The sequence below is a fragment of the Camelus dromedarius genome, chromosome 14 (assembly GCF_036321535.1).
Source record: "Camelus dromedarius isolate mCamDro1 chromosome 14, mCamDro1.pat, whole genome shotgun sequence".
NCBI classification, from domain to species: domain Eukaryota; kingdom Metazoa; phylum Chordata; class Mammalia; order Artiodactyla; family Camelidae; genus Camelus; species Camelus dromedarius.
Window position 1 is genome coordinate 70,474,591 of NC_087449.1, and position 26,385 is coordinate 70,500,975.

A 26,385-nucleotide genomic window follows, 5' to 3' on the forward strand; every position below is an offset into this window, starting at 1 on the left:
TTAATGATAGAAGCGCGGCCTCAGCCAGTCGCCCGCAACTGTCAATAGGACGAAGGGCTCTCCCGGGCGTCCAGCTAACCTCAGTGGTCGTGGTTGCATATTCTTTTCTTTTCTCAAAGTGGGTCATAACAGAGGGACAGATCGCCAACCCCAGGAGTATGGGAAGGCAGAGCCCGCAAGGCCCCACAGAGGACGTCCTCTCTGGAGGAGAGCTCCACAGGGCTGAGGGGTCCAGGCTCTGGTCACTGACGGGTGAGGCTTCTCCTTGGGAACCTCCAAAGGCTGTGTGCTTGCTTCAGGGACCAAGGTGCAAGCCAGACCGCCTTAGACAAAGGGAGACAAGGATGAACAGAGGCCAGCGTTGCTCTAGAACTCAGTGTCCAAAGTTAGCAAAGTTCACTTCTTGGGCCAATATCCCCTGCTATCATTCCCTGATGGAATTTGTTAAGTTCCCAGAATTATACAGAATGAGTTTCTCCATTAGATTGAAAACATTTTTAAACCTGAATAAAAATAGGAAAAAGATAATTCTAAGATGATTCTGTCTGGGGTTTGTTGTTTGTTTTATTTTGTTTCCAAATGAGAAAAAACAAATGAGTTTTCCAGCCAACTGCCCCCCACTGGCCATCATCCAGGTTTTTATGGACTAGTAGAAAACCATACCTCCAACAGCACCCCAGGGGGCTTCACTGGATAAAGAAGAGGAAATGGGTCAGAGACATGAGGTCCTTGTCCACAGGCCAGCATTTGGCAAGCTTGTGTACTTTTACACTAAAAGTTACAACTTTGAAAATAAAACTCTGCATTTAAAAGTCAGTCTCACAAAAAAGTCAATTTCATTTAACTTGGCTTAATTTAAAAAACAAAGCGTTGGTTGCTGCTCAAGATTTAGGTGACTGCACTCCCTCCCTTTGATGGACGTTTCTCCTCTCAGAGTAGCGCCACTCACACTTCCAGTTTCCAACGGACCACGCAAAATGGCCAGTCCACTGGTGTTGGTCACTTTAAATCTTAGACTGGAAGCCGCTGGGAAGGACAGACACACCTTTCCCAAAGACAGTGAGTCATTAAGAGGGAATCAGGAAGGTGCTTTCTGCCTGATGCCTTCATGTTTAACTGACAAAAGTGGGCTCTCAGCTGCCCATGCTGAGCCGTTTAGGTGACAGGATTCCCCCAACATCCCCCCTCCCTACAGCGCAGTTTTCTCTGAGGGAGTCCTCCAGCACTGAAGACCTGGAGGGGAGCCGCAGAAGTTAAAGATGCAGGTGGACAGCTTGGCCTCCAGCCTGACCTTAAGCCCAGAGTGGGGGACACAGCTGCCCCTCGGAGCCCAGGCCAGCAGCAGCAGAGTGCGCCCCACCCAGGCCGAGTGCAGAGCACTCTGCCCCCAGAGCCTGGGCAGCTGGGGTGGCTTCTGGGTCCTCTGCATTGGGCCAGACCTCGGGGGAGCTTCACAGTACCCTAGAACTATGACCTTCCAGTCAGGCCCCAGGGCTTCCCAGCACTAAGGCTGCAGTGACCACCTGCCTCACCTGCCTGGTGTCTCCCAGGGACATCGCATGTGCAGAAGCCTGTCCACTTGGACTGGCAGACCCCTGGCATCCCTCTTCAGTCTTGCTCTCCTAGACAGGTGGGCCTTTAGGGACTAGTCTGTCTCCTTCACCCAGCTGGGCCCCTCCCACTCCCATTCTCTCCAGGTTCCAAAAGGACCTGCTGGTCCCAGTCTCTGGAGCCTCAGCCCACGCACACCCCACACCTGCCCCTACTGGGCAGACCCCAGTCCAGCCAAAAGAAAGGCTGCTCAGCCTGGCCCTCCAGAGCCTGAGCCCCCAGGGTCCCCATGCTACCCACCAAAGCAGGGTGCCTGCAGCTCTTCCTCCTGGCTCCGGGGGTTAAGAAGCAGTGAGGAGGGTAGCAGCGCTGAGCGCTCAGGCATGCTGCCTTGGGCTCAGGACTGGATGGTGACCTGGGACTGAGCCTAAGCTCACTGTCCCCACAGCCTTGTCTTCCTGCATTGTTTGCTTTTGGTAAGCAGTTCCCTGCTCAGATGCCCCAGCCACTGTCCTCTCCTCCAGGGAGCCTCACTCCAGCTCCCCACCAGCTGGACCCACAGATCAGCCCAGCATAGCCCAGCCATCCTCAGAGGCACACAGGGTGGGGGGCCTGAGAATAGGCACTCAGCTTCCTGCCCACCCGGCTAAGGACAGGAGACGTGCCGTGAGCACTGGCACTCGCTTTAAAGGGCTGAGTTGGGACCTCTGCCTTCTCAGGAGAAAAGCAGGATCAGCTGCATGGTCTGGACAGACCTCGAGACCAGCAGTCGCTCAAACCCCATGGCCACTAAGGGAGCCCTAGTGTTCTCCCAGAGGGGCTGTAAGTGGCTGCCAGTAGGAGACAGAGCCACCCAGCCCTGCCTGGGATGCCTTCATGTCCACCAGAGCTGGCCCTGGAGCAGAAGCAGCAGTGGAACAGGAGCCGGCCGGGACCCCAGCCATGCAGAGTCGAGAAGCTTATGGCTCTCACCCCCTCCCCCAGGCAAAGCTGTGCACCCCACGTGTGGCTCTGGGGTCAGGTGAGCCGTGGCCTCTGCTCCTGTGCACATAGTGTCTGTGGCTAAGCGGATATAATTTGTCATGGGTGTGTCCACCGCTGCCATTTCTGAGAAGTGAGAAATTAGTGGCAGGTGTTTTAATTCCTAGTGAACATATCAGTGAAGAGGGGTTGCGCCCACCCCATTTGGCCCCTGCGGGGGAGACCTCAGCCCCCTTCCCGAAAATGGTGCTGGCAGCCACACCTTCCCCTCACTACTGTGTTGCTGGGCTGTGTCCACCTTGCACCCAAGGCTGGGACCCAAGGGGCAGGGTCTCCCCTGGGCCCGCACCTCACCACCCTCACCTCTAGGGGGAGCTATGATTCCCCTTGACGTCATTTTGGAACGGATGTTGGAAGAAAATTTTTCATCCGGGGAAAAAAAGCAGCAGACATACAGCTGTTGCCCTGGGGCTTTAATTTCCCCAAACTGCCCCCTCACCCCCGCAGGAGGCTTCCGGACTCAACTGAGTTTATCACTGTCGCCATGGAAACTGCTCCTGCCCCAGGGAGTAACCAGCTGTACCACCCCCTTGTGGACGCCCACTTCCTTCCCCGAGACCCGACTCCAGACTTAGCTGCCATCCAGCCTTCTCACAGGCAGCTTGTCCATTACCTGGCCCTCGCAGCCCCCTGCCATGGTCAGGCAAGCCCTGGGCTGCAGCAAAGGCCCCAAATGGGACAAGTGTGACACGCAGCCTTGGTGGACCCTTGGGTTTCTCCTCCTACAGCCTGGGACACGGCAGCAATCCTTGTGAGTGTGAGAACCAGGCCGCCCGGCACCACGGGGGGAGCCTCCTTTGGGGTCCTCTGGAAGCAGCGGGTTCCTCCCCAGCCTGGCCCACTCCTGCCACATGGACCCGGCCCACTACATGGATCAGGACCTCTTGCACAGCCCTTTCTGACTTTCAGGTGCACCGGGAAGCTCATAGTTGCCTTAAGAAGTGGCTGCAGGGTGCAGCCTCGGCCCCAGACCCACAGTAAACCAAGGAGTCAGGGCCTACGTGTCACGGGAGGTGGAGGGGAGGGGCAGGAGACCTGGAGACTGTTCCCAGACTGGCCCAGACTCAAAAACCTTTAAAGACTGGGATGAAGCAAAGGGCAACACTTCCAAGGTGAGGGCTTCCAGAAGAGGCGTTCCTTGGCACGAAGAGGGGAGTGGGGGCTCCTGTCACTGGGCCTCAGCATCCAGCAGAGAGTAGGTGAGCCCAGAGCCTCTTCCAGGGGGTGGGGTTGTGTGTCTTCCAGCCACTGTGCCCTCTCTTGGGATTGGGGAAGGGGCTCATCACTCAACTTGTCTTCAGAGTGTGACTGAGCCCTTAAGAATCGACCTGCCAGCATCTCCCGCTTTTCCTCCTGCCACCTGCAGGGTGCTCTGCAAGCTGGGCTTGGGGGCTCAGTGTGGAAGAGGGACTTTTCTGGGTGGCCAGTGTACTTGGACCTGCAAGCCCCCAAGGGGTTCAGGCTGAGGGACACAGGCTTCTATGGGGGGAGGTCTGCCCCTCGGGGGTGCATCCGGCCCAGGTCCCAGGCCTGGGGAGGGTTCCCCTTGCTGGGCAGTGCTGCCTGGGACCTGGGACCCTGCTGTTCACACTCGCCAGCAGCTGAGATCATAGGAGTCTCTGACCCTTAGCTGACTGCTTACTGCTGACCACCGGTCAAGGAGTAAGCAGAAAGCCGCATAGCCACAGGCCGAGGCTTCCCTAGGCCTGCCTCAAGGGGGTTGGGAGGACATGGATGAGAAACAACATCCACCAGGAGCATCCTCCCAACTCTGGCCTGGCCAGTCACAACCATCGGCCCCCAGGGTTTGATTCACAACCTTAGCCCAGCTCCACTGCTCCCTACTCTGCTCACACAGGCAGGGCAGGGGTCCCTGGGCACAGGCTACTCCCACGAATGCCAAGCACACTGAACTAATGGGCAGTGCAAGCCCTGGGCACGTAGGCCGGGGGCCTCATGATGCTCAGAGGCAGGTGCTTGGGAAAAGGTGGCAGGCAGCTCCGGGGAACCTGCCTCCACACACAGGCCCACCAGGCCCCAGCAGGCAGACTGAGATGCTACCAGGGGCCCCAAGACCAACCCTCTCGATGCTGCAGTTGCTTGGGTGAGGGGCTCTTCTTCCCATTAGCAAGTGGCAGGGGGAAGCCTCAGTGCAGTTGAGGGTGTGGCTGTGTCAGCAGAGATGGAGGCCATCCTGCAGAGCGGGCTGGCTGCCCCTGGTTCCAGCAACGCCCGGTCCAAACCACCCAGTCCCAGCACACAAACACGGGGCCCACGCTCTCTGAAGAGGAGGTGCATAGAGAGGCCACAAGTGGCATGGTGACCTGAGTCCCAGCACTGGGAGGGGGATGGCTCCCCTCTCCTCTTCCCCAGCACTAGCCTGGGTACCACTGGCCTCCACCCAAGACTTTTTTTTTTCTTCTTCTTTTTTAACTTGCAACCTTTTACAGGGCTGACATGTTTTGACAAGGAGTAAAACACTCTCAGGATACTTCAGGATTCAGTTTACATCTGATTTACTGTTATTTTCGTCTGAGACATTCATAGGGAAGAGGCAAAGTGAGTACTGGGTCAGCCCAGGCAGAGGAGGAGGTGCCTGGCGGGGCTGAGGGAGGGCAATGCTGCCGTGTCCAGTGGCCCCAGGATAGTAAGGAGTGACAGGACATGGTGTCAGATGCTGCAGAGAACCGCTGGGGTGAAGCCCCTGGAAGAACATTGTTTATCGCTACCCCCAGCATGGAAGCTCCCTACCCAGAAGCAGGGAAGGCTCCCTGCCCATGTGGGCCCTGGGGCCTCCACAGGGGGGAGGTCTCCTGTCTCTAAGGTCCTGAGTGCCAGGCTCCTGTCCCATTCCTCCCAAAAGGTGCCAACTGCATCCCAGTGGGTGTAGCTGGGCCCTGTAGGGTAGTGGGAAGGAAAGCAGTGCCACTGTCCCCAACAAGCACTGCCCCCAAGCCAGCTGAGGGTCCTAGTGAAGATGACCTGTCCATCCACCGGCTGCTGCCCACGTGATCAACCCCCAGCACCCCACCCTCCCCCTCCCAGGTCCTGTCCCCCCAGGGAAGCCTTTGGGACTTGGCCAAAGCCAGCTCCTTCCCTTCCCTCATCCACCTTTCAACATCCAGGACCCGAGTGGCCATGGACTCAGAGCTGCCATCTAGACCAAGCTCCCTCACACAGATGCTAGCCTTTGTCACTCGAGGGTCTGGCCCTTAACGCAAGTAGGAGGCTCAGCCACCAGACGCCCTGAGGTCCCAGGCCCAGAGCCAACCCAGGTCTGATTTCAACCGGACCCCAGACTCCTTGTCCAGCTCCCTGCTAAATCCTGCCCAAAGGACACCACCGACAGCCCAGCTCTGGGCAGGGCAGGGGAAGGAGTTGCGACGGCTCGCGCTGCTGCTAGAGCTGCAGCGGAGGGTCAGACAAGGCCACGTCCCGGAGAGCGGACGCCAGAGCAGGGCGCTCTCCTGCCGCGGGGGCCCCGCGGGCCAAAGGCCGGCCAGCATCCCACACCCGGGGCAAGACCCTGTTTTGGGTGGCGGGCGCCTCTCTAACTGGGCTCGGGAGGAGGGGGCCTTCGGTTGCGCGGGCGCGGCCGGCCCAGAGCTCACGGCTCCCGGCCACCAGCCTCCGGCGCCTGGGGACGCGGGGCGCGGCTGCGCTCGCCATCGGGCGTGCAGGCCTTGGCCGACAGCGCCCTCTCGCGGCCCGAGCGGAAGGCCGCCGTCACGGTCACCAGGTAGGCGGTGCCGGGCGCCAGGCCCTGCAGCGTGGTGCTGTTCCGGCCCGCGGGCACCTCCACGCGCTGCGCCGCGCCGCCCAGCAGCGGCCCGACCTGCACGTGGTAGCCGAGCGCGGCGGCCGGACCCAGCGCCGGGGCCCAGCTCACGCGCAGGCTGCGCGGCCTGGCGTGCGAGACGACGATGCGCTCCGGTCCGGTCTCCTCTGCGGGAGAAGCGCCCGTGAGCGGGGTAGGGCTGCGCCCCCGCCCACCCGCCCCGGCCCAGCACCCCGGCGAACCCTAACCCGCCCTTCGCGCCCCGCCTCACCCGGCAGCGTGCGCACTCGCAGGTGCTGTGGCCTCAAGAGCCGCACGTTGGACTCTGGCATCAGCTCCACGTTGTATTCCGTGTCGGGGTCGAGGCCGGCCCAGGCCCAGCCCGTCGCGTTCCCTGGCAGCTGCTGGCGGAGCACGGTCCCCTGCTTGGCGCTGGGCATCAGCTCCAACACGTAGTAGCCCGAGTCCGGGGTCAGTAGGGGCGGCCAGGCCAGACGGAAGCCGCTAGACGTGACCTCAGAGGCACGGAGCTGCTGCGGCCACATCGCGTCTGCGGGTGGTGCAGAGGGTCAGAGAAAGGAGACCGCCTTCTCCCCAGGGGAAGATGCCCAGATGAGGAGGGCAGGAGCCCTGAGGAGCCAGCCCAGCCTTGGCCACGCCCACCAGATGCGAAGGCTGCGCAAAACTGTGCTGGTGCTGGAGGAAGGACACCAGCACAGCCAGCACCCCCTCACCCTCCTCCAGGCACCATCAGGAGCTTCCCTGCCTGCCTCAGCTCCAAACCCAGACCAGTGGGGACCGTTAGCATCCACCTCCCACCCAGTCCAGTGGCCTGGACAAGGGCCCCTCAAAGGTGGCAAGATCCAAAGTGATGTCTGAGAACAGAGGACCAGCCCCCCGCCCAGCCAGCACAGGGTCTGGGGTCAGCTCAGCTCTGGATGGTGAAGGTAAAGGGACCCAGCATACAGCCAGGACTGGAGAGTGCCCTGCAGGACATCAGAGATGTGACAACCCAAGGAGCTGCACGCCTCCAGTCCCCAGGAGAGTGTGGAGGGGAACTGCACAGTGGGCCCCCCAAACCTGTTACCACTTCTGAGATTGGATGCCAAGCAGCTCATGGCCATCTGGGTGACTGAGCAGGCGGGTATGGCTGAGAAACGTCCGGGCAGGGCGAGGACCCCCAGGACTGGTGCTGCTTTCTGTGATGCTGTGTGTACAGCTGCCAGCCTGACACTCACTTTGCTCATCCCCACACTCAGGCCCCGCCCCCAATCCCAGCAGCCCCCACCTGGCTGAGGCAGCCTCTTGCCCTTTCTCCTGTTTTCTGCTCCAGGATCAGCCACAGTTGTTGACCCAGGGGCCACCAGGGGCTGGGTGTCCTGGGGTAAATCTTTGGAAGGACCCTCCACCCCCTTCCAACCCACAGTCCCTCCCCTTCCAGTTTCAGGTGGATGATTAATCCAGAGAGAGAGAGACAGGGAAGAACCCTGGGGTTACTTGGTACTTTTCAGGTGCTACAGCAAACCTAGCCAGTGACCAGGCCCTTCATCTCCAGCCCCAAACTCCTGCGGGGTTTGGCTGGGTCAGGGTGGAGCTACTAGCCCCTGCAGGAGGCCCTCCCCGGTCTGGTCTGGCCTCCTTTCCAGCAGTCACTACACCCCTTACAGTGCAATCCACTCAGACCTCTCGGTGATGGTCCTCACAGGGTGGGGGGCAGGGAGTGGGGCCCCAGCTCTTGGCCCTTCCTGAGCTGGCTCTCCTCCTCCAGCACACATACAGGAGTGAAAGCTCCATCTACAGATTCCTCAGGCTTGGAACCTCCTTCCTCTTCCTCTCCTCTTAGGCACATCCCACCAGATGCAGCCCCTCAGCCCTTGGGCTCACACCAAGTCCCTCACTCATAGGACCTCCAGCAGACAGCCCCACCTGGAGGTGTATACTCAGACAAACCTGCCCCTCTGTCCCACCACAACCGAGGTAGGGGGCAACTGGGGTGAACAGTTGAGCATGTCCCTGGAGAAGCCATGTGTGTCACCTGGTCCCTGAACCTCCAGGGAGCACACTGCCCCTGCAGCCCTGGCCTCTGCTCCAGACATGCACATTCCTCCTGAAGTCTGACTCAGCTCTCTTCCCAAGCTCCCAACTAGGGTTCCCCCAGGCCCTGCCTCCTCCCACCTACCAAGAACGGAGCCCCTCAGCTCCTGGGTGATCATGTGCAGGTCGTCCACATCCACAAAGTGCAGGTGCTTCTCCGCGGGGGGTGAGGCTGCGGCCGACAACTCCAGGAGGTTGCCGCGGCCAGTGCTGACAATGAAGACAGTGACGCCCAGGTCCTTCAGCTCCTGCATAGGGGGCCCCACGGGGTCGCTGGAGCCGCCGTCTGTCACCCACACCAGCACCTTGGGCACTCCCGGCCGGGCCCCCGCCTCCTCGGCAAACAGCTGCTCCTTGGCGTATGCCAGCGCCAGGCCAGTGTTGGTGTCACCCATGCGTTGGGCTGCAGCACGAATAGCATCCTGGACAGTCGAGCCTGAGCTGTGCTGGCCGAAGGGGAACTCGGTGTGTGGCTGGCTGCCCACGTGCACCAGGCTGGCATGCAGGGCCCCAGGGCCCAGGGGCAACAGGGCCGCCAGCTGCCCCAAAAACTCCCGAACTCGGGAAAACTCATAATGAGACACGCTGGCCGAGCTGTCCAACAGAAACAGCAGGTCCCCCTGGGGGACAGATGCCGGGAGGCCTGGGGGAGAGGGGAGGGTTCAGCCCCAGGTGGTGGCCCCCTAACAGCCCCACACCCAGGGCAGAACCCCCAGCACCTGAGATTTCCCTAAGCCAGCACTTGCCCTTACACAAGGAATCCCTGAGCGCCTTCTCAGTCACACACCCAAAGGTCCTGGGGTAGCACCCCAGCGGGGAGAGGGGTTCTAAGCCAGCAGGAGGTCCACAGTTTCAGCGGTTCCAGCTCTGTACCCTGGCCACAGACCTGGGCACTTCCGGGCTCATGTCACTTCTCCTGCAAAGGAGAGCTGACCCCTCCAAGCCCCCACACTTCTGCAGACTCTGAGTGCAGGCTGGAGCCCAGGGTCCTGGCCCAGCCCTCAGGAGTGGTGGGTGGATGGGTCTGGGCCACCAGGGCTGCTCCCTCAGGCTTGGCTTCCAGAGAAGCAGCCTCCAGGCTGGAGTGCAGCCTCCAGGTAAGGCCACCCATGAGGAGTCAGGCTGGAGGGGCACAAAGCAGCTGAGGAGACTGGGTACAGAGCTGGAGGGATTGGGAAGACACAGCATTGATTGCAACCCCTCCCACAGACCAGATGGCCGGGTTGGAGTCGTGACCCCACTCACAGATGATGTCACCCCTCCCTTGGCCCCCATCCTCTGCTCTATCTGGACCCAGAAAGCAGGTTACCTGCTGCAGCAGCCTCAGGGCCTGATCGGCCCCTCCCAGGCCTCTCTCTCCCTTCCTGTCGGCATCTTGGGGGCGGGGCGGGGCAGATGGGTCCCTCCACCAACGTGCCTCGAACAGACAGTGGTCTGGGCTTTGGAGCTTCGGGGCCTCAGTTTCCCCCAACCCAATAGGCCGCCGCCAATCTTCTTACCATCCCTCTACCACTCCATGCAGAGGGAAACTGAGGTAGGGACAGCCTCCCCGGCACACACCTCCCCCTCCCGGTCCAAGCCCCCAAATCCCGCGGAGATGCCGGCGGGGTCCGCGCGCCGCAAGTGGGTGGGGTGCCCTGACAGCCACCCCGGCCCCGGAGCTGCGACAGGAGAGCGTGGCTCCGTGCGGAGGGTGGTGGGGCGCAAGAGCCGAGCCCGACCGGGCCCCCGCCGCACTCACCACGCTCCGCGCCGCTCCGCGGCAGCCGCAGGCTCAGGGCCAGGCCGAGAACCGTCCAGGGCAGCATCGTGCGCGACGGGACGGGCGCGCTCTGCCTCGGCTCGCCGCTGGCTCGCTCCTGGGCGGCGGGGCGCGCGGCCGCGCGGGCGGGCCCTGGGCCCCGCCCCCGGGAGGCCCCGCCCACCGAGGCCCCGCCCCGGCGCGCGCGCTGCCCCGCCGGCCGAGGAGCCCAGGCTCCGGGGAGGCGCGCGCACACGCAGGGCCCAGATGCGCAGCGACGTGCAGAGCTCCCTGGGCTGCCGCCGAGGCACACACTCGTGACATGCACGCCCGCAGATACACAGTCTCCCCTTCTGGCTGTAAGGTCATGGGTCCTCCCTCCCCGCTGCCCACAGCGAGGAGCCGATCAGGGAGCCGCCTGAGCTGCGTCTTCCCCAGACACACTGCCCTCACCTCCGCGGTGCTGGAAGTGCCTGAAGCCAGGCCCAAAAGAGCCCCATAGGGGTATGAGAGTTTGTGGGTGACACCAAAAACAGCGTACCCCCAGCACGGCCCAGGCCTTGGCCACGGGGCTGGGGGAGGAGCAGGTGTCTGGGGCTGGGACATGTGTCTCCAAGGAATGGTCTACAGAGATCAGAAGGGCTGAACTTAGAAGGGATGCAGCGCGTTGGAAGGGGAAAGAAGCCTGCGACATTCGAGGGGAATCTCCTTGCGGGACACAAAGCCTCCACCCCACCTGGCTTCTCAGAGGAAGGGGAATAAGGGCTGAGGATGGTTGGTTCAGGCCCTGTCCAGTGTGACCATGCTGGGCCTGTAGCTGTCCCCACATCCTGCCCAATGAGGGGCCCAGACTCCAAGACTGAGGACAGACCCCCAGCAGCCCACTGGAGCAGCCCTCTGGAGGGACTGCCTGGTGGGCCAGGTGGCTTGCATCCTGGGATCTTTGCTAGACCAGACCAGAGGTGGCTGGCTGCCAGGGACACCCTGAGGGACACTCAGCCCCCAGGGCAGATTCTTTGCTCTTAGGTGAGGCAGTTCAGCATCCCTGGGCAGGAATTGAGGTCCAGGAGAGCCTCACCCCCCTCACTCCTAAGATTCCTTGTGGTGGGGTAACCACTGCCCTCTCCCAACCACTCCTTTCTGCTTAGCTGGGGAGGGGCACAGGTCCTGCAGGGCGAGGCAGCAGGGCCATCTCTGCCAGGATGTCCCCTCCCTTTCCCCCTCCCCAGGAGGACGGATGGGACTCAATGGTTTTCCTTCCTCCCTTTCTGGCAGGTGAGACGCCGGGCTTTGAGACAGGCTGACTTTGCCTAAAAAAGGAAGCGGCTCAGCTGAGCCTGAGGAGCTGGGGCAGGAACAAGCGAGAACTGTGTCCCCGCCGCCCCCACCCCCTTGCCGGGAATCTTGGCAGTGGCAGTGCTGGCTCAGCTCCACAGACCTCAGGCCTTGGCTGGGACCAGAAGCTGCCTGGTGCTTCCGCCTGGTCGCTGAGGGGGCAGCAATGGGCTTGAACCCCCAAAGTTCAGGGTTTACTTCCCTAGGGACCTTGCTCGCCTGGCCCTCAGCCCTCCAGCACACACGGCTGACCAGGGCTGCTGCGGGGAGGGACTGTGAGCTGAGCAGAGGCCATGATGCTGCAGCACCAGCAGCAGCTAGAGACCTGGGGGCCCGGCGGGGAGACCACCCAGGTAGATACGTGCCAGCACGTCTTGGCTCATCCTCCATCTCGCTGGGCACCCACCTGCCCCAGGCAGGGAGCCAGGCCATGCTGAGTCTGCCCTGTGGCATCCCCAGTCCTGCCCAGAGGGTGAGCCCACAGTCACACCTCAGCTTTGCTGCGGGGTTGACGGGGACGTTTCCGTCCCTTCTGGAAAAATTGAGCTGCTCTTCTTGGCCATGACGCAAGCCCTCGAGGAAGCAGCCATCCTCCTCCCTCCAGCCTCTCCATCCGAGGGAGAAAGGATGGGAGGCCCAGCCTTGGCTGACAGTTCCTCCTCACCTCTGCCCAGGGTCACTCCCAGCACTCACACTGAACTCTGGCCTGACCCCTGGGAGACTACCCCAGCCCCATCCACTCAGCACTGCTCTCCCAGTCCCCCACACTACTCCTACCTCCAGGATCAGCCCCTGAGGGAGACATGGGCCGATGGAGGGTCCCCAGGGAAGATAGGGGTCAGCGAGGGATGGAGTGGTCAGGGCTAGGGCTGGGCTTGAGGCAGACGCCAGAGGAAGTACAAATATAATGGCCCGGAATCCTCCTCTCTGAAGGAAGACAGGCCTGGGGGCGGCAGGGAGCAGAGAAGGACTGGGCAGCCAGGGCACAGCGTGCTCTGGCCCCAGCCCTCCACCTCCCTTGGGCCCAGAGTCTGCCTGGGCCTGGTGTCTGTGGGACCAGAAGGAAGGAGCAGCCTGTGTGCCAGAGGGAGTCCCTAAGCATCACTTCCTGGAGCTGGCCCACGCTGTCTGTTGGTCTGCAGGCAGGTGGACAGGGTTCCATGAAACCCAGGGAGATGGCTCTCCAAGGCACTGCCCCTGACCACCGCTGGTCTGCGGGAACGCGCCCTCCTCCGCTCCACCCAGGCCTCTGCAGAGAAGAAGGGCCTTTTGTCCCCAGCTTGCTGTGGCCATGTTGACCCCAGGGAAAAGGCCAGCTCCCCAGGCCTCCGACCCCACCCGCGACCCCGGCTGAGGTCACTCTGCTAGGCCTGAGGGGGCAGAGCAGCCTGGCCCCTCCCTACCCCCTGGGGGTGCCTGTACTGTGGTTCTTGTCAATTGTATCTCCCCCACCACCCATATACATGCCAGGGGACACAGAGGCTGGAAGTCGGAGGTGTGGGCGAGCCCAAGGACCCTGACCCCACCCCACAACAGTAAGTGGGGCAGAAGGAAGGGGTGGCCAAGAGCAGCAGGGCCCAGAGGCCCCTGCCACCACCCACCCAGCTGCCCTACCCACGCATTCTTCTAGACTCGACCTGCCCGTTTGTGGTCAGGGACATGCCAGGGCCAGAGGGCCAGTCCTAGGAGTCTGGAGGGCCCATTGTCCCATCCTCTTTGGCCCCAGAGCTGATCCCCACCCAGTCCTTCTGCTGGCAACAGCCAGGGTGGCAGGAAAGATGGCCGATGGGGTGGGTGGCCTGGGCACGGTGGGGGAGGGTGCCACCCCGTCTGCATTCAGCCGTCATCTCCATGCTGGTCCAGCCACATGACAGATTCTGCACTGGGGACATGCGGAGCTGGAAGGGGGAAGGGCAGTGGTGAGTTTGCAGAGAGGACTGGCTATTTATTTTCCCCCAGGGGGGTGGGGCATGCCAGACCAGGTGGGCAGAAGCTACAGGAAGTCCCAGGGTCCTTGGGTGGGGGCCTGCCAGTGTGTGAGGGCTGTAAAGAAGCCTGGGAGGCAGAAAGGGCAGGGGCAGGCTTCACAGAGGAGGCAAGGGCTCCTGGCCTGCGCAGGGGCAGGGTGGGGCAGGAGCCAGGCCTTGAAGAAGATATGGGGCCATCCGCATCAGAGGCAGAGCCCAATGGGCAGGGCTGGGAGGCAGAAAGGAAGGCAGAAGTTCAGATGCTCCTGGGTTTTCAACCCATGCAGGGAACTGAACGGTGATGCCCTTCCTGAGGTAAGACCCCTCCCTAGTCTTGGCTCCCTGTGCTGGAACCTTCTGTAACAGGGAGATGACCACCACGCCCTGCCCCAGCCCCAGGCAGGGTCCAGGCAGGCTTGCACAGGAAAGAGAAAGAAGGGAGCGACAGTCCGTGTCAGCATCTTGTAGGGGGCTCCCCGGAGGTAGGGGGCAGGCCAAGGAGCAGGGCGAGGGGCCTCAGCTCTCAGGGCCAGCACCAGGCTCTGCCTGTTCCTCCCCAGTGCACCCACCACAGCTGTTTCTGCCCAGCACCCCTGGCCTGGCTCCCATGCCTGGGTGGGGGCAGGGCTCAAGCCTGGGTGGGGGCAGGGCTCACACCTGGGACACCGGATGTGGGGACAGAACTCTCTGGGCCCCTCCTAGCTGTGCAACACTGAAGGTGTGTCTGCAGACACCTGAGCTGCCAGGAAATATTTTGTGAATGAATAAATGGCCTTGGGCAGATCCAGGAACCTGGCAGAGCCCGGACTCCACACCTGTGGGGTCTGGACAGCGCCCCACCAGGGGTGTGAGGACCAGTGACAGAGGGAATGCACGCGCTCACACATAGGAGCATGTAACTCCCCGCCACATGCATGCGCACACATGTGCACCGCAGAGGCCCCCCCACAGCCAGGAACTCTTTACAGGGCCAGGGCCTGGGCACCTGGGGGAAGAGACTTTGTTGCCCAAAGTGGAGGTTTCCGCCACCCAGTAGCTTGGGGCCTCCGCCCTCGACTTTCCCAACTTCCCTGACAGCTGGTCTCCTAAAAGCAGACCCTGAGGCTCTTCTGTAAACTTTCCACAGCCCCCATGGGTGTTCGTTTTGTGAGTGGGTGGGTCAGAGCTGGGGGTGAGGCAGGTTGTCCTGGGGGCCAGCTGGAGGCCATGTAGGGCTTGGCAGGCCTGAGAAGCTGGGACACACGGTGGCCTCCCCACCCCCCACCCCCAGCCCAGCTGTTGTTTTGATGACTCCGGGGCCAGGCAGATCCTCAGGAGAGTCCTCGTCCTCAATGCCTGGCCAGAGCCCGTCCAACCCTAGGCAGGAGGGGAAGGAAGGCGGCCTCGGACTAGGGGAAGCTCTCCCTGGGCGCCAGGCAGCCAGCCAGGCTCCTGACCGACTGGGCACAGACAACTGGAAAGCCCCGAGGACTCTTGCTGGACCTGAGCCAGCCCCGAGCTAGGCGCTGCCCAAGCCACGAGGGAGCCCTGAGCCCTGACCTTTGGGCGTGTCTGGGCCCTGACCTATGGCTCACAGGTGGAACCTGGCTGGCAGTGCGGTGTACTAGGTCCTTTACAAGGCCTTTCAGCTGTTCCTAGATTTGGGACAAATTACAACAAACACATGTTTGATGCACTGTTGGGCTTAAAAGGAAGTAAATATATCCAAGGCTCCCCAAAATGAAACACCAAAAATAAGTGCATAAATAAACAAATGGAATAGTGAACAGAAACCCGGGATGATGAAGGAAAACAAGTGGGAAAGCAGAGACTTCCCTGAACACAGCACGGAGAGCCACACTGCATCGGGACAAGTGTGGACCTCCTGCCCTGCGGGCTACAGACCAGGACCCGAACAGGGGCCCAGGACGGTCACGCCTCACAAGGACACCCTCTCTGGAGGGACCAGGTCTCAGAACGTTCACAGGTGTGGGCTGACACTTAACAATTGCAAACATTCAGAGAAACAACGTGCTATGACTGAGAGGCAGCAGAAATGACAAACAACAGAGTTAGAGCCCCAAAGAAAGGGATTGGAATTGTTAGGTACACACTATAAAATAACCATGTGTGAAATGTTCCAGAAGTCAAAGCTGGAACCCAAAACTGAGCACGCACCAAGAGACCGCCAAAATGAGCAGACGGGAATAAGAAGCGGTTGTAACCTTCAGGTATGACGATATGATAATTTAAAGTTAGAGGATGCATTAATCAGCAGATTCGATACAGCCAGTGATTAATGACCTGGAAGAGGGACCTGAGGAAATTGCCAGAACGCAGCAGAGAGACAAGGAGACAGAAAACACAAAAGAGAGATGAACTGACATGAGAGGTAAAAGGAGAACGTGCAGCACTCGTGTACCAGGTGCTCCCTAAGAAAGAACAGGGAGAATAAACGAGAGGCAGGACTGAAGCAATAATGGTTGGGAGGTCTACAGAACTGATGAAAATGTGAATCTATAAAACTGGGAAACGCAGTGGACACCAAATGGATACAGAACAGAGCCACAACCAGAAGCATGCTTAAAAGAACAGAACGCAAAAAAGATGGAAAAGACCTTAAAATTCTCCAGAAAGAACAGACTGGGCCCTTACTGTAAATGCTAATTCCGTTCTCAGGCTGAGCCCTGCACGCCTGGTTCTCTGGCCGCCGATGGAATTTTGGAAACATACAGCGTGGAGTCTCCCAAGCAAATCTCACCACCTCTGGAACTCGCTGGAGGCCTGCTGACTGACCAGACAGGGGACTTTCAGAGGCTGCCCTCGGGGAGGGCACAGGAGCCCAGGGCAGCCACAGTGGCAGAAACCGGGAAGGCCGCCTTTCCCAGAGCCTGGCCGTGCGCCCTTCTCTGAAAACCATCTCCCTCCTCCCTTGGGGGTCCCAGTCTCCGCAGCTACGGAAACAGCAGGAGCGGAGAGAGGCTGGGGAAGAGCCGACCCGGTCCGGGGGAGGCCGGTGCCACCTCGCGGCCACTCGGAGCACTGCTCACGGAGCTGCGTGGGGCCCTGCGATTTCCCACGTTGGGACCTGGACGCAGACCCTGAGTCGCCAGCCTGGAGCCACCTTATGGGGGACACGGGGGGAGTTCAGGGGCCTCTGGGATTTGAGGTCTTGGGGTCCTTTGGAGATGTTTCTGGGGTCACACCCAGGCGCAGAGCTGCTCCTCCCCGTCAGGGTGGTGTCGCTCGCGCCCATCGTCGCTGGACACCAGGTGGCGGCGGGGTCCAGGACTGCAAGTCGGGGGCGGCAGCAGCGAGCGGAGGCGTCGGGCCAGGCGGGCGCGGGCGGCCGAGGCGAGCACCAGAAGCGGAGGAAGCGAGAGGAAGCCCGACACGATGAGCGCCGCAGAGCCGCGATCCGAGAGCAGCGCGCGGCACGCGGGGCGAGGCTCGGGGTGGACCTGAGGGTGGGGCGGGCGGTCAGGCGTGGCTGTGGGGCCTCAGTTCCGGGACCGGGCCTGGCGGGACTGGGGCGGGGCAGATAGACTGGGGTGGGGCCTGGAGGCCGTGCCTGGGAGCAGGTGGACTGGTGGAGCGTTAAGCCCCGATTCCAGCGGGGGCGCTGGGGTGGGGGGCAGGTGGACGAGGGAGGGTCCGGGGGAGAGCGCGGGGCCTGAGTTCTGGCGGAGTCCGGTGGCTGGGACTCGCGGTGGGCCAGGCATTTCTGAGCAGAAGATGGGAGGCGAGGGACCCAGGGGTAAATGGCCCAGTAGGAGTCCCTTGAGGGGAGCCTCAGAGGATAGCTCTCCGGTTCCCGACCTCCGCCTTCCTCCCCTCTCTGTCTCCCACGGGTCTCTCCTATGTTGGCATCTGACCTTGAGGCCCTCCGGTAGGTGCCACCAGCAGGGGACACCTTTTCTTCTGTGGCCCTGGTTTCAGCCCCACTTTCCTGACATGCCTAAAAAAAGAGGGACACAGGGTCCCCCTCTGCCTGGACTCTCCTGACTCCAGACCAAGCTGCAGCCCCTTCCATAAGTGGGGACACCCATCCCAGGGTAACGGGTAATAGAAGATAAGGAGGGGCTGTGGACTGGTTAAATTTGGTGATATTTTAATATCCTCTTCCTGGAATCCTCCTCCTCTTCCCACTCTGCACAGCTGTCCAGGCCCTGGTGGCCCCTGGTACAGAGCTGGGAGGCCTCGGGGGAGGGGAGAGAGCTGTCCCCTTGGGTGACAAACAAAAGCCCTTCTTTTGCTACAGCTGGTGGGGTGGGGGGTACTTGACAGAAGAGGCTCTTCAGGGAGGGGCACGTGTGCCTCTGGGGACAGATTCACCTTCAGCCCCAAGACCCCAGACTTCCACAGGAACCCCCACTCCCCAAAGACTCCAGCCAGTCCCCCCACCTCCACGCCCACAGAGGGCTCAGCTCACCCTCGAGTGGCACAGGAATCCCAGGAAGACGATGGCTGCTGCTGGCAGCAGCACCAGCAGGAACACGGCTGCGGGCAGCAGCAGATGGAGCAGGAGCCCCGCCAGGGCCCGGCCAGGCAGCAACAGGATCCCGAGGCCTTGGGCAGCCAGGCCTCCCCACCTTGGGGACCTCAGGGCCGCGGCCTGGCAGTCAGGAGGCCTTCGGGGCAGCATGAGTGCTGTGTCTGAAGTGCCCTCTCCCTCATCCTCCTCCATCTCCCTCTCCTGCCCACTCATGTTCTCCTGGGCAGTGGACCTGGTGGGCCCACAGCGGTGGTCACGTTGCAGGAATGAGCCCCTCCCCCTGTGTCAGATTAGCAGAATTTTAACCATAGGTCCCCAGGTCACATCTCTACCCAGAACCCAGCATCCGGATAGAGGACCCAGCTGGAGGGCAGGACCCTGGCCCAGGGGTCCATCCCTGACCATCAGTCTCCAAGGCCACACCTGAGCCTCCGGTTCCTCCACTGCCAGGCTGACCCCGTCTCTGCCAGGTTACTGCAGCTCTGGCCCTGGCCAGTCTCCCCAGCCAGCTCCTGCATGCTCTGGTCAGAGCTTGCACAGCTGTCCCTACAGCTCAGCACTGGGGCCCTCCTCCCTCCTGGTCCCCTCCTCCTGCCTGGTCCCGCCCTCTGCCCACTTCCAGCTCCTGCACACAACGACTCATTTCACTAGTCGTAACTCTAGCAACTGCCCCATCAGTAGCTGCCACGTAGAGGTCAACCCCATCTCCCAGCCCTGCCCCTGCTGGTCCCTCATCCCCAAACCTGGCCCCTCACAGCCTCAGATAAGCTGCCCCGGAAAATGCTGGGTGCCCCCACCGTACCTGTCGAGAGGGCCCGTGGGCAATGGATAGGAAATGCTTGGTGTGGGACTCAACACACAGTAGGTGCCAATAACAGCTTCATCCTACCAGCCAGAATCCAAAGCTTCATCCTACCAGCCACCAAACTTGGTGCCAGAATCCCATCCATCCTGAAAAAAGTGGGAGCACATAATTCTGTTACTTCAAGTAAAGGAGGTATCAGCATTCCTAGCCCATCCGAAAACTCCAAATAATTTCTTCCAATGTGACTAAAATACTCTTAGCACCTAACGGTCTCCCAGGGTTTTCGGGCATAACATACAGTATTTTAAACACCACTTACATAACCGGTTGACAAACTACGCAAGAGGTTGTCTGTGAGCTGAGTGGAGGTGGCTGGACAGCACCACATGCGAACGTTTCCCCTCCCTTAGCCCTTCCAACTCTGCTTCTAACATCTTCCAGGCCCTTCGAGCTCACCTCGGCTCTCTGCGGGCACCCCGTGTCCACAAAGGTCATCTGCACAAGCGGCCGTGCCCAGGCTGTGACAGGTGTGGCTGCAGCAGGGAAGCAGCTCCTAAGCACAGGGTGCCCCCCTCCCACCCCCGTCCTTGTCATCTTGTCACCCAGGCTTGCTCCTTTCAGCATCCTCCTGCGTCACCCTGTGGGACAGGGTGTGGGGCTGACACTCTTGGTCCCCTTATTTTGGCCGGTGGCTCAGGTAGTAAATTGTCCGAACCCACCCAGAGCACCTTGCTTCTTTACGGGCTGAATCCGCCAGCCTGTGTGACATGCCTGATTAACGTCAGGTAGACAGGTATTTTTGTGCAGTGACAAGTGTTAGGAAGAAAATGCAACAGAGGATGAGGCTGCTTCAGATCAGTGGTCAGGCTCGAGGGCCCCTCTGCGGAGGGGATGTCTGAGCTGAGTGACTGAGGCTTACAGGGTGGGGTCCATGTAGCTTGAGGGTGGGATGGGGCCCTTCAGCCCCTTGCCTGGAGACCCACCCTTTGGGCCTGGCTCCTGCAAGGGCCACCCCACTCTGGAGCGTGTACAGGTCAGGGCCTTCAGGACACCTCCTCTCTGGGAGCCGGGAAGGTGCTGGGGTGGGAGCGACTGCCCCCGAGCTGTGCTGCCCCCTGGTGGACAGTCACAAGAAGCAGCTGGAGGGGCGTGGCCACAGCAACCTGCCACACTTTCTCCTGTGTGGGCTCTGGACTAGTGGCCTTACCCAGGGACTGGGGATGGGAAGGCACCTTCAGGGCCAGCCTCCCACCCCGTCCCTCTGTGCCCCAGGGCCCCAGAATCCAAGTGGCCAGTCCCAGAGGCCTTATTCAGGCCTCTCCTGTAGCACCACTCTTCCACCTTTCAGACCTGGCTCCTCTCCTAAACAACCCCCCTCTGCCTGGCTCCCTCCTTCCGTTGAGGGTCTGCCCCTTCACGGCCCCTGCTGACTCGCTCAGCCTACTCTCAAGAGGCTTCCTACTCCCACAACTTATCCGGCCACCTGCCGGGTGTCCCAGGTTGATGTTCCTTCCTTTTCCTCGTGGAGCATCTTCATAGGGGGAAGGGCCCTACCTCACCCTGTCCACTACTCCAGCTGGAGTCAGGAGAGAGGCCAGGCTCCAGCACCAAGGGGGTCTTAGCCAGCTGGGACAGGAGTCGGGGTGAGGGGCAGGGCCTGAGGGAGGGACCCACGGGAAGGTATGTGGGTGCCTCCTGGGGTGGGCAAGTCATGGCCCATCATAGACTGAGCTTCTTGGAGGAGCTGTGGTCCATGGGCAAGTCCCTGCCTGCCTGGCCTTTGTCTCCCTGGAGGGAGGCCAAGTCAGAGGCCCTGGAAGTTGGCAGGGGCTGAAGGGTGCTGGGACAGGGGTTGGCAGGCAGGGCCTCCCCTTAAGTTCTGGGTAAACAGTGTGGGGAGGTGGCCCTTAGCCTGGCCCGGGAGGCAGCTCTGCACCACCCCCTCCAAAACAGCTGCAGCTCCAGCCTCCCAGCACGCTGGGAGCAGACACCCCCACCTCTGCACCTGCGGAATAAGTTTCATGAGAGGGCCACCAGGCTGTGGCTGGGCTGGGACAGCATGGAGAAGACCCCCAGCTGGAGGACAGAGGCCCTGGGTGGACTCTCTTCAGAGGTACCTGAGATCCAAGGCCCTCAGAAGGCTAAGTGGTGGCCTGGTTCCCCTGGAGAGATGAGGGGTCCATGCTGGCCTGGAAACAGTGGGCTGGGGCCGGCCTGGGGCCGTCTTGGGGCCTCTAGCATCCATGCAGGATTCGTGTTCCTTCCAGATGGACTCTGGGGTCTTAGCATCTGCGGAGCAGGACATGACAGAGGCGGAGGCAGAGCAGGAGTTGCGGTGGTTGGCGCTGGGCTCCGAGGAGGCTCTGGGAGCTGAGACAGAGGGGCCCAGAGCCCCGCAGGCCTGGGGGCGCCTGCTGAGGGCGGTGTGGAAGGGTCATGTGAGCCTAGTGACTCAGCTGCTGCGGCAAGGGGCCAGTGTGGAGGAGAGGTGAGCTCCAGGGCAGGACCGGGTATCCTCACAGAGGTGGGGGTGGTGGCTGCTGTCCCTTCACTGGGTGGGAGACGGGAGCAGCAGTCCCTTGGAGGGTGGAGAGGGTCCTCTAGTGGGCAAAGGTATGAGGTCTCTTCACTGGGCAGGGGCAGGGGCAGGGGCCCAGTGTCCGTCCCCTCCCTCACCCACGGCGCCCTGCCCCACCCCGCAGGGACCGTGCGGGCAGGACCCCGCTCCACCTGGCTGTCCTGCGTGGCCATGTGCCGCTGGTGCGTCTCCTGCTGCAGCGAGGGGCCCCGGCGGGAGTCGTAGACCGCGCGGGGCGCACGCCACTGCACGAGGCTGCCTGGCACGGGCACTCGCAGGTGGCCGAGCTGCTGCTGCGGCGCGGGGCGCCGACAGCCGCGCGCTGCGGGGCCGGCCTCACGCCGCTGCACTGGGCCGCTGCGCTGGGCTGCACGCTACTGGCCGGGCGCCTGCTGGGCGCGCCGGGCCCCGGCTCCGCGGCGGTGGACGCGCACGGCTGGACGGCAACGCACTGGGCAGCCGTGGCCGGCCGGCTGCCAGTGCTTGAGCTGCTGGTGGCGGGCAGCCACAAGGGCCTGGAGGGCACCCTGCTCGTGGCGACCGCGGCTGGGCGCGCGGGGGCGCTGCGCCTCCTCCTGGCTCGTGGGGCGCGGGTGGACGCCCGGGACGGCGCAGGAGCCACCGCGCTCAGCGTCGCGGCCGGCCTGGGCTGCCAGCAGGTACGTCCCAGACAGGTCCCCAAGTGACCGAGCAGGTGGCGGGGTGGGTCTGGCACCAGGGGCCTGAGTGCCACCCTAACTGTGCTCTGCCTTGTATCCGGCTCGTGGAAGCCCAGGGAGGGCGCCTGGCCCACAGCAACAAGTGTTTATTGAGCACCGGAGTGAATGTGTGTGTGTGTGTGCTTGAGTCCAGCCAGCCCCCAGGCAGCAAGAATGGGCGGTAGGTGGCTCAGGACCATCGGAGGGACAAGCGGAAGCCTCCAGGTAGAGTCCCTCCAGCTGCCTCAGGCGGCAAGGGGCCAGTTCCTTCAATTACCAAATGGGGAAGCAGCATCTGTGAGGGGGCGAAGGCCAGACTCATCTAGGGCAGATGAGTGCTGTGTGGCCCACCTGGGCTACGGCCAGTCCCCACCCTCTCCTGCCCTCCTTTTCCAGGACATGGAGGTGCTGCTTGACCATGGGGCGGACCCAAGCCTCAAGGACAGGCATGGCCGCTCTGCCCTCCACAGGGCTGCTGCAGGTGGACATCTGCCCGCCGTCCAGCTGCTGGCAGCTTGGGGAGCAGAGGTGGACGCTCGGGACTCGTTGGGCCTCACACCCCTGCACCACGCTGCTCGGGGAGGCCACGTGGAGATAGTCACTCACCTCCTGGACAGGGGTGCGGAGGTCGACGCCGCTGGTTGGCTCCGCAAGACCCCCCTGCATTTTGCCATGGAGTGTGGCCACGGCCCCACTGCCGTGCTTTTGCTGAGCCGAGGGGCCAGCTCCACCCTGAGGACGGGGTGGGGTGAGGTGGCCCAGGACCTGGGGCCGGCCCTCTGTGGAGAGCAGGAGGACTTCTGGGGGCACAGAGCCCCAGGGTCCCTGAGCTTCTCACTGCAGGGCCAGAGCAGAACAGAAGGCTCCAGGCTCCCACAGCCTTCACAGAGGATACAGGCACCTTATAGTCTGAAGCCGCCTGCCGGGGAGGCGAGAGCAGCGCAGAGGCTCCTGGAGGAGAAGGAAGAAGTGGCTTGAACCCCAGTAACAAGTTTCTGGCCGGACCTGAGACGGCCCCACTGAGTCCGGGGGCCGCGTCACCCCTGCAGCACCAGCCTCTCTGGCAGAGAGACTGAGTTGTGGCAGCAGAGCTGACCAAAAGCTGACGGTCTCTGTTTGTCCACCATGGGGCTGTCACCCTCAGGGCTTCCTCTGTCCGTGGTAGCATTCTTCTTGTGTTTCCTTAGATTCAGTGTTTGTCTGTCGGCGTCCGTTCAATGACTGCAGGACCAAACGAGCGGCCAGTTGTCTTTCTCTCCCCTGCCGTCCCGAGCAGCCTTCTCTCGGTACCCAGCCCTGAACCACCCAGCGCCAGGTATGCCTGTGTGCGCCAGGCCCACTGGACCATCGAACAAGCTGGTCCTCGACTGTGTCCCTGCCCTGCCTCATCTTTCCTGTGGGAACCCCAGTGAAGGCTTGAGCCCCCCACCTTCTGCTCCTGCTTCTACCTCCTGGTTGACACTAGTGCTTCCGCCTGTTTCCCCCAGGAAACCTAAGGAAGAAAAATGGTTTTTTCAATGGCATTAGCCACTCATGGTTATCACTCAGTCATATCTGTAAATTACGCTCCTGTGGTCCAACCACACAGAGGGACAGTTGTCTCCAGTGGCCCCTCTATGTGCTCTCACAGAAAATCATTGCGGTTCGTTGATTGTTCTGGAAGAACGTCTTTAGAGGACAGAGTTCCTCTTTCAAAAGTGAAAACTGTCATGCCAAATGAGCACCTCTGTCCAGGGATTATGGGGGCACTTGGATGTCACTCCTGAGGCAGTGGAAGCCTTGGGGGGGTTTGTGCTTGTGTAACATGGTCCCCGTGGCCCATGGAGCCTGCTCGTGCAGAGTGGGCTGTTCTTGGGACGGGGAGCCCAGGAGCAGTGAGATGGTGGTGGCACAGCAGTGGAGATGGGGGAGGCAGGCAGCACCAGGAGGATTTTGTGGGCAGGGCCCTTTGTGCTTGCTGATGGGTTGGAGGTGGGGGGCCAGGGAAAGGGAGACCTCACACTGACCCTAGCGAGGCTTGGGCCCGAGGTGGCGGGGTGAGTGGGAAACCTTAATCGTGATGGGGAGAGCAGGTGCACAGGAGACGAGAATGTGGGAAAGGCGGGGGCTGTGGTGACATCTCTGGTGTCGTCAGAGTAAAGATGGTTTCTAAAGCTCCAGGACACACCAACACCCAGCTTCCAGCACAGCCTGCTGTGCTGCTCCAGAGCCACACACAGCCTGACGGCCTCTCGCCTCCCCTGCTGAGTCCACTATGTCCAGGCACCAGCAGCCTTGGGAGCATTGCCATAACCAGGCAGGCCCCCAGCCTAGCTGGTCTTCTCGTTTGAGCCCCTGACTCCCTGTGGGCTGTTCTCAGAACAGTAGCTATAACCTATTGACTATCCTGCTCACAGTCTCCCCCGTGACTCCCTCTCCCCAGTGGAGTGTAAACCAAATATGGCATATTGTGTTGTTCACAAATGCTCCAGCGATCTCATCCACCACCGTGCTCTTTCCAGCGCGATCTCCATCCTCCCCCGTCCAGAGCTGGAGTCTGTGTCTCCACCTCTTGACTGTTCTGGCCACCCGAGTCCTGCCGAAGTGATGCCCTATGACTTTCCAAGGTGCAGGGTGGCTGCCACGCTGTAAGGAAGCCTAGGGCCGTGTGCTACACGGGACATTAAAGGCCCTCCTCGACCTCCAGGGCCCACACATCCTGACCAACCTCTATCTCCAGCCTCCCGCTTGCTCATTGGCCCCGGACCCACTCTGGCTCTCTGACCTTGACTACACCAAGCCTCTCACTTGCTGATCCCTGTGCCTGCCCTCAGCCACTGCCTTCTTCACTGGAATAGCACCCTCTCTGGGCACCCTTCTAACGCTATATAAATGGTACCCCTCAAGGTAAACGTCTTCTTTAAAGGGAATGCCAATAAATACGGAGAGTTAGAAAGTCAACAATGGACGCTCGAGTTGGTGAGTGCAAGTCGTCTTGGAGTGTGGAGGTCACAGAGGGTGCTGCTCAGACACCCTTCAAGGCTCCACCTGTCTTTGAGCTTCAAGTCCACAGCAGTATTTTAGCCAATGGCACACTTTTCCTGGCGGCCCCAGACACTGGCTGAGCTCAGCACAGGCGCTGGGGTCTGGCCATTTCTGCCCAACACAAGATTTCCCAAATAGGCAGTCTCTGCCTCGGAACGACTGGGTCAGCCCAGACGTTGCCCTGTCTGCACTCTCTCTCTCCCACGCGCAAGACAGGATGCAACACCATACTCCTACTTGCATCTCAGCATCTGCTGACAGGAAAGCCTATAACTCTCAAAGCATTTGTTTCTCCACAAGCTACTTATTAGTTACAAAAGTAAAAGTGGGGGAGAAACCTGGCAAGCAATTCCATAATCAAGTGGTTAAAGCTGACATTTTCCATGTTGGGACAGGCCTCCTGATACCATGCACAGAGAAGGACACAATGTAATCTCTGCGGTATTCTGCTAAAAATGTGTAACCCAGTTATAATCACGAGGAGACATCAGATGAACTCAAGTTGAGAGGCATTCTACAAAATAACTAGCCTGGACTTTTCAGGAATGCCAAGGTCAAGAAAAACAAAGAAATGCTGAAGAACTGTTCCAGATTAAGACTGAAAATGAGACACAACAACTATAGGCAGCGCAGGATCCCGGACCGGGGAAAATGCGGTGAAGATCATTTGACAGAACTGGGTATGGACTGTGGTCTAGACAGTAGTATTGCGTTAATCTTGAATTTCCCGATTTTGATCCTTGTGCTGTGACTTGTAAGAGAATGACCTTGTCCTAAGGAAATACACAGTGAAATATTTAGTTATCTTCCACTTCCTCTCAAATGGACCAGAGGAAAAACTCACTGTGTGCTTATGAACATTTATAGCGGGAATGACTTTTAAAAATGGAGCAAATGTAAACAGTTGGTACACTTGGGTAAAGCATATTGGGGAGTTTCTGGAACTAGTCTTGCAACTTTTCTGTAACTTAAAATTATGCCCAGATTTAAAGTTACAAAGGAAGTGCACACTCCCTTCATTGTTTCCTGTAATAATGATAATATAATGGTACCGTGGTAAAATGGTGACAAAATATACGCAATATTTATATTGTACGTGCCATTCCAATCCTTTCAAAGTGCACAGCTCAGCAGCACAAAGGGGACCTGGACGGTCGGTCGGAGGCAGCGCGGCCCGGCTGGGCTCTGCAGGACCCGCCAACCTCCGCTAGGGGCTCACCTCCAGCCATCACCGCCCCGCCCCGCCCTTCCAGAGCATGCGCACTGGGCAGGGCGAGGGCGCGGGCCCGGAGCGCACGC

General features: G+C 60.8%; 3 protein-coding genes across 6 annotated transcripts; 1 reads left to right on the forward strand and 2 right to left on the reverse strand.

Moving 5' to 3' along the window:
* Positions 1-92: 92 nt before the first annotated feature.
* Positions 93-10,345, reverse strand: VWA1 (von Willebrand factor A domain containing 1). Of its 3 annotated transcripts, none has more exons than XM_064494198.1 (4): positions 10,206-10,345; positions 8,550-9,107; positions 6,642-6,920; positions 93-323 (listed from the first exon to the last, which is right to left on the reverse strand). In XM_064494198.1, exons 1-4 carry the CDS (start codon positions 10,270-10,272, stop codon positions 124-126), a joined length of 1,104 nt encoding a protein of 367 aa, XP_064350268.1. In that variant the 5' UTR covers positions 10,273-10,345; the 3' UTR covers positions 93-123. The 3 variants fall into 3 exon arrangements, with proteins under 3 accessions (XP_064350268.1, XP_064350267.1, XP_064350269.1); XM_064494197.1 differs by lacking the exon at positions 93-323 and adding an exon at positions 5,092-6,537; XM_064494199.1 differs by lacking the exons at positions 93-323; positions 10,206-10,345 and adding exons at positions 5,092-6,537; positions 9,217-9,312.
* Positions 10,346-10,377: 32 nt separating this feature from the next.
* On the reverse strand, positions 10,378-18,709 carry TMEM88B (transmembrane protein 88B). Of its 2 annotated transcripts, none has more exons than XM_064494201.1 (3): positions 17,919-18,709; positions 16,142-16,277; positions 10,378-13,438 (listed from the first exon to the last, which is right to left on the reverse strand). In XM_064494201.1, exons 1-3 carry the CDS (start codon positions 18,192-18,194, stop codon positions 13,377-13,379), a joined length of 474 nt encoding a protein of 157 aa, XP_064350271.1. In that variant the 5' UTR covers positions 18,195-18,709; the 3' UTR covers positions 10,378-13,376. The 2 variants fall into 2 exon arrangements, with proteins under 2 accessions (XP_064350271.1, XP_031319659.1); XM_031463799.2 differs by having other exon boundaries at positions 16,142-16,947; positions 17,919-18,707.
* Positions 18,710-21,029: 2,320 nt separating this feature from the next.
* Positions 21,030-26,278, forward strand: ANKRD65 (ankyrin repeat domain 65). Its single transcript, XM_064494196.1, has 3 exons — positions 21,030-21,274; positions 21,489-22,023; positions 22,459-26,278. Exons 1-3 carry the CDS (start codon positions 21,030-21,032, stop codon positions 23,038-23,040), a joined length of 1,362 nt encoding a protein of 453 aa, XP_064350266.1. The 3' UTR covers positions 23,041-26,278.
* Positions 26,279-26,385: the final 107 nt, after the last annotated feature.

Excerpts from the sequence above, each read along its gene's own strand:
- ANKRD65 (XM_064494196.1), top strand. The coding sequence starts at position 21,030 with ATGCAGGATTCGTGTTCCTTCCAGATGGACTCTGGGGTCTTAGCATCT. Across the intron at positions 21,275-21,488 it reads GGGGCCAGTGTGGAGGAGAG|GGACCGTGCGGGCAGGACCC; the intron begins GTGAGCTCCAGG and ends CCCACCCCGCAG. Across the intron at positions 22,024-22,458 it reads CCGGCCTGGGCTGCCAGCAG|GACATGGAGGTGCTGCTTGA; the intron begins GTACGTCCCAGA and ends CTCCTTTTCCAG.
- VWA1 (XM_064494197.1), bottom strand. The coding sequence starts at position 10,272 with ATGCTGCCCTGGACGGTTCTCGGCCTGGCCCTGAGCCTGCGGCTGCCG. Across the intron at positions 6,921-8,549 it reads GCTGAGGGGCTCCGTTCTTG|ACGCGATGTGGCCGCAGCAG; the intron begins GTAGGTGGGAGG and ends CACCACCCGCAG. Across the intron at positions 6,538-6,641 it reads GCGAGTGCGCACGCTGCCGG|AGGAGACCGGACCGGAGCGC; the intron begins GTGAGGCGGGGC and ends CTTCTCCCGCAG.
- TMEM88B (XM_031463799.2), bottom strand. The coding sequence starts at position 18,194 with ATGAGTGGGCAGGAGAGGGAGATGGAGGAGGATGAGGGAGAGGGCACT. Across the intron at positions 16,948-17,918 it reads GATTCCTGTGCCACTCGAGG|GTCCACCCCGAGCCTCGCCC; the intron begins GTGAGCTGAGCC and ends CCCCACCCTCAG.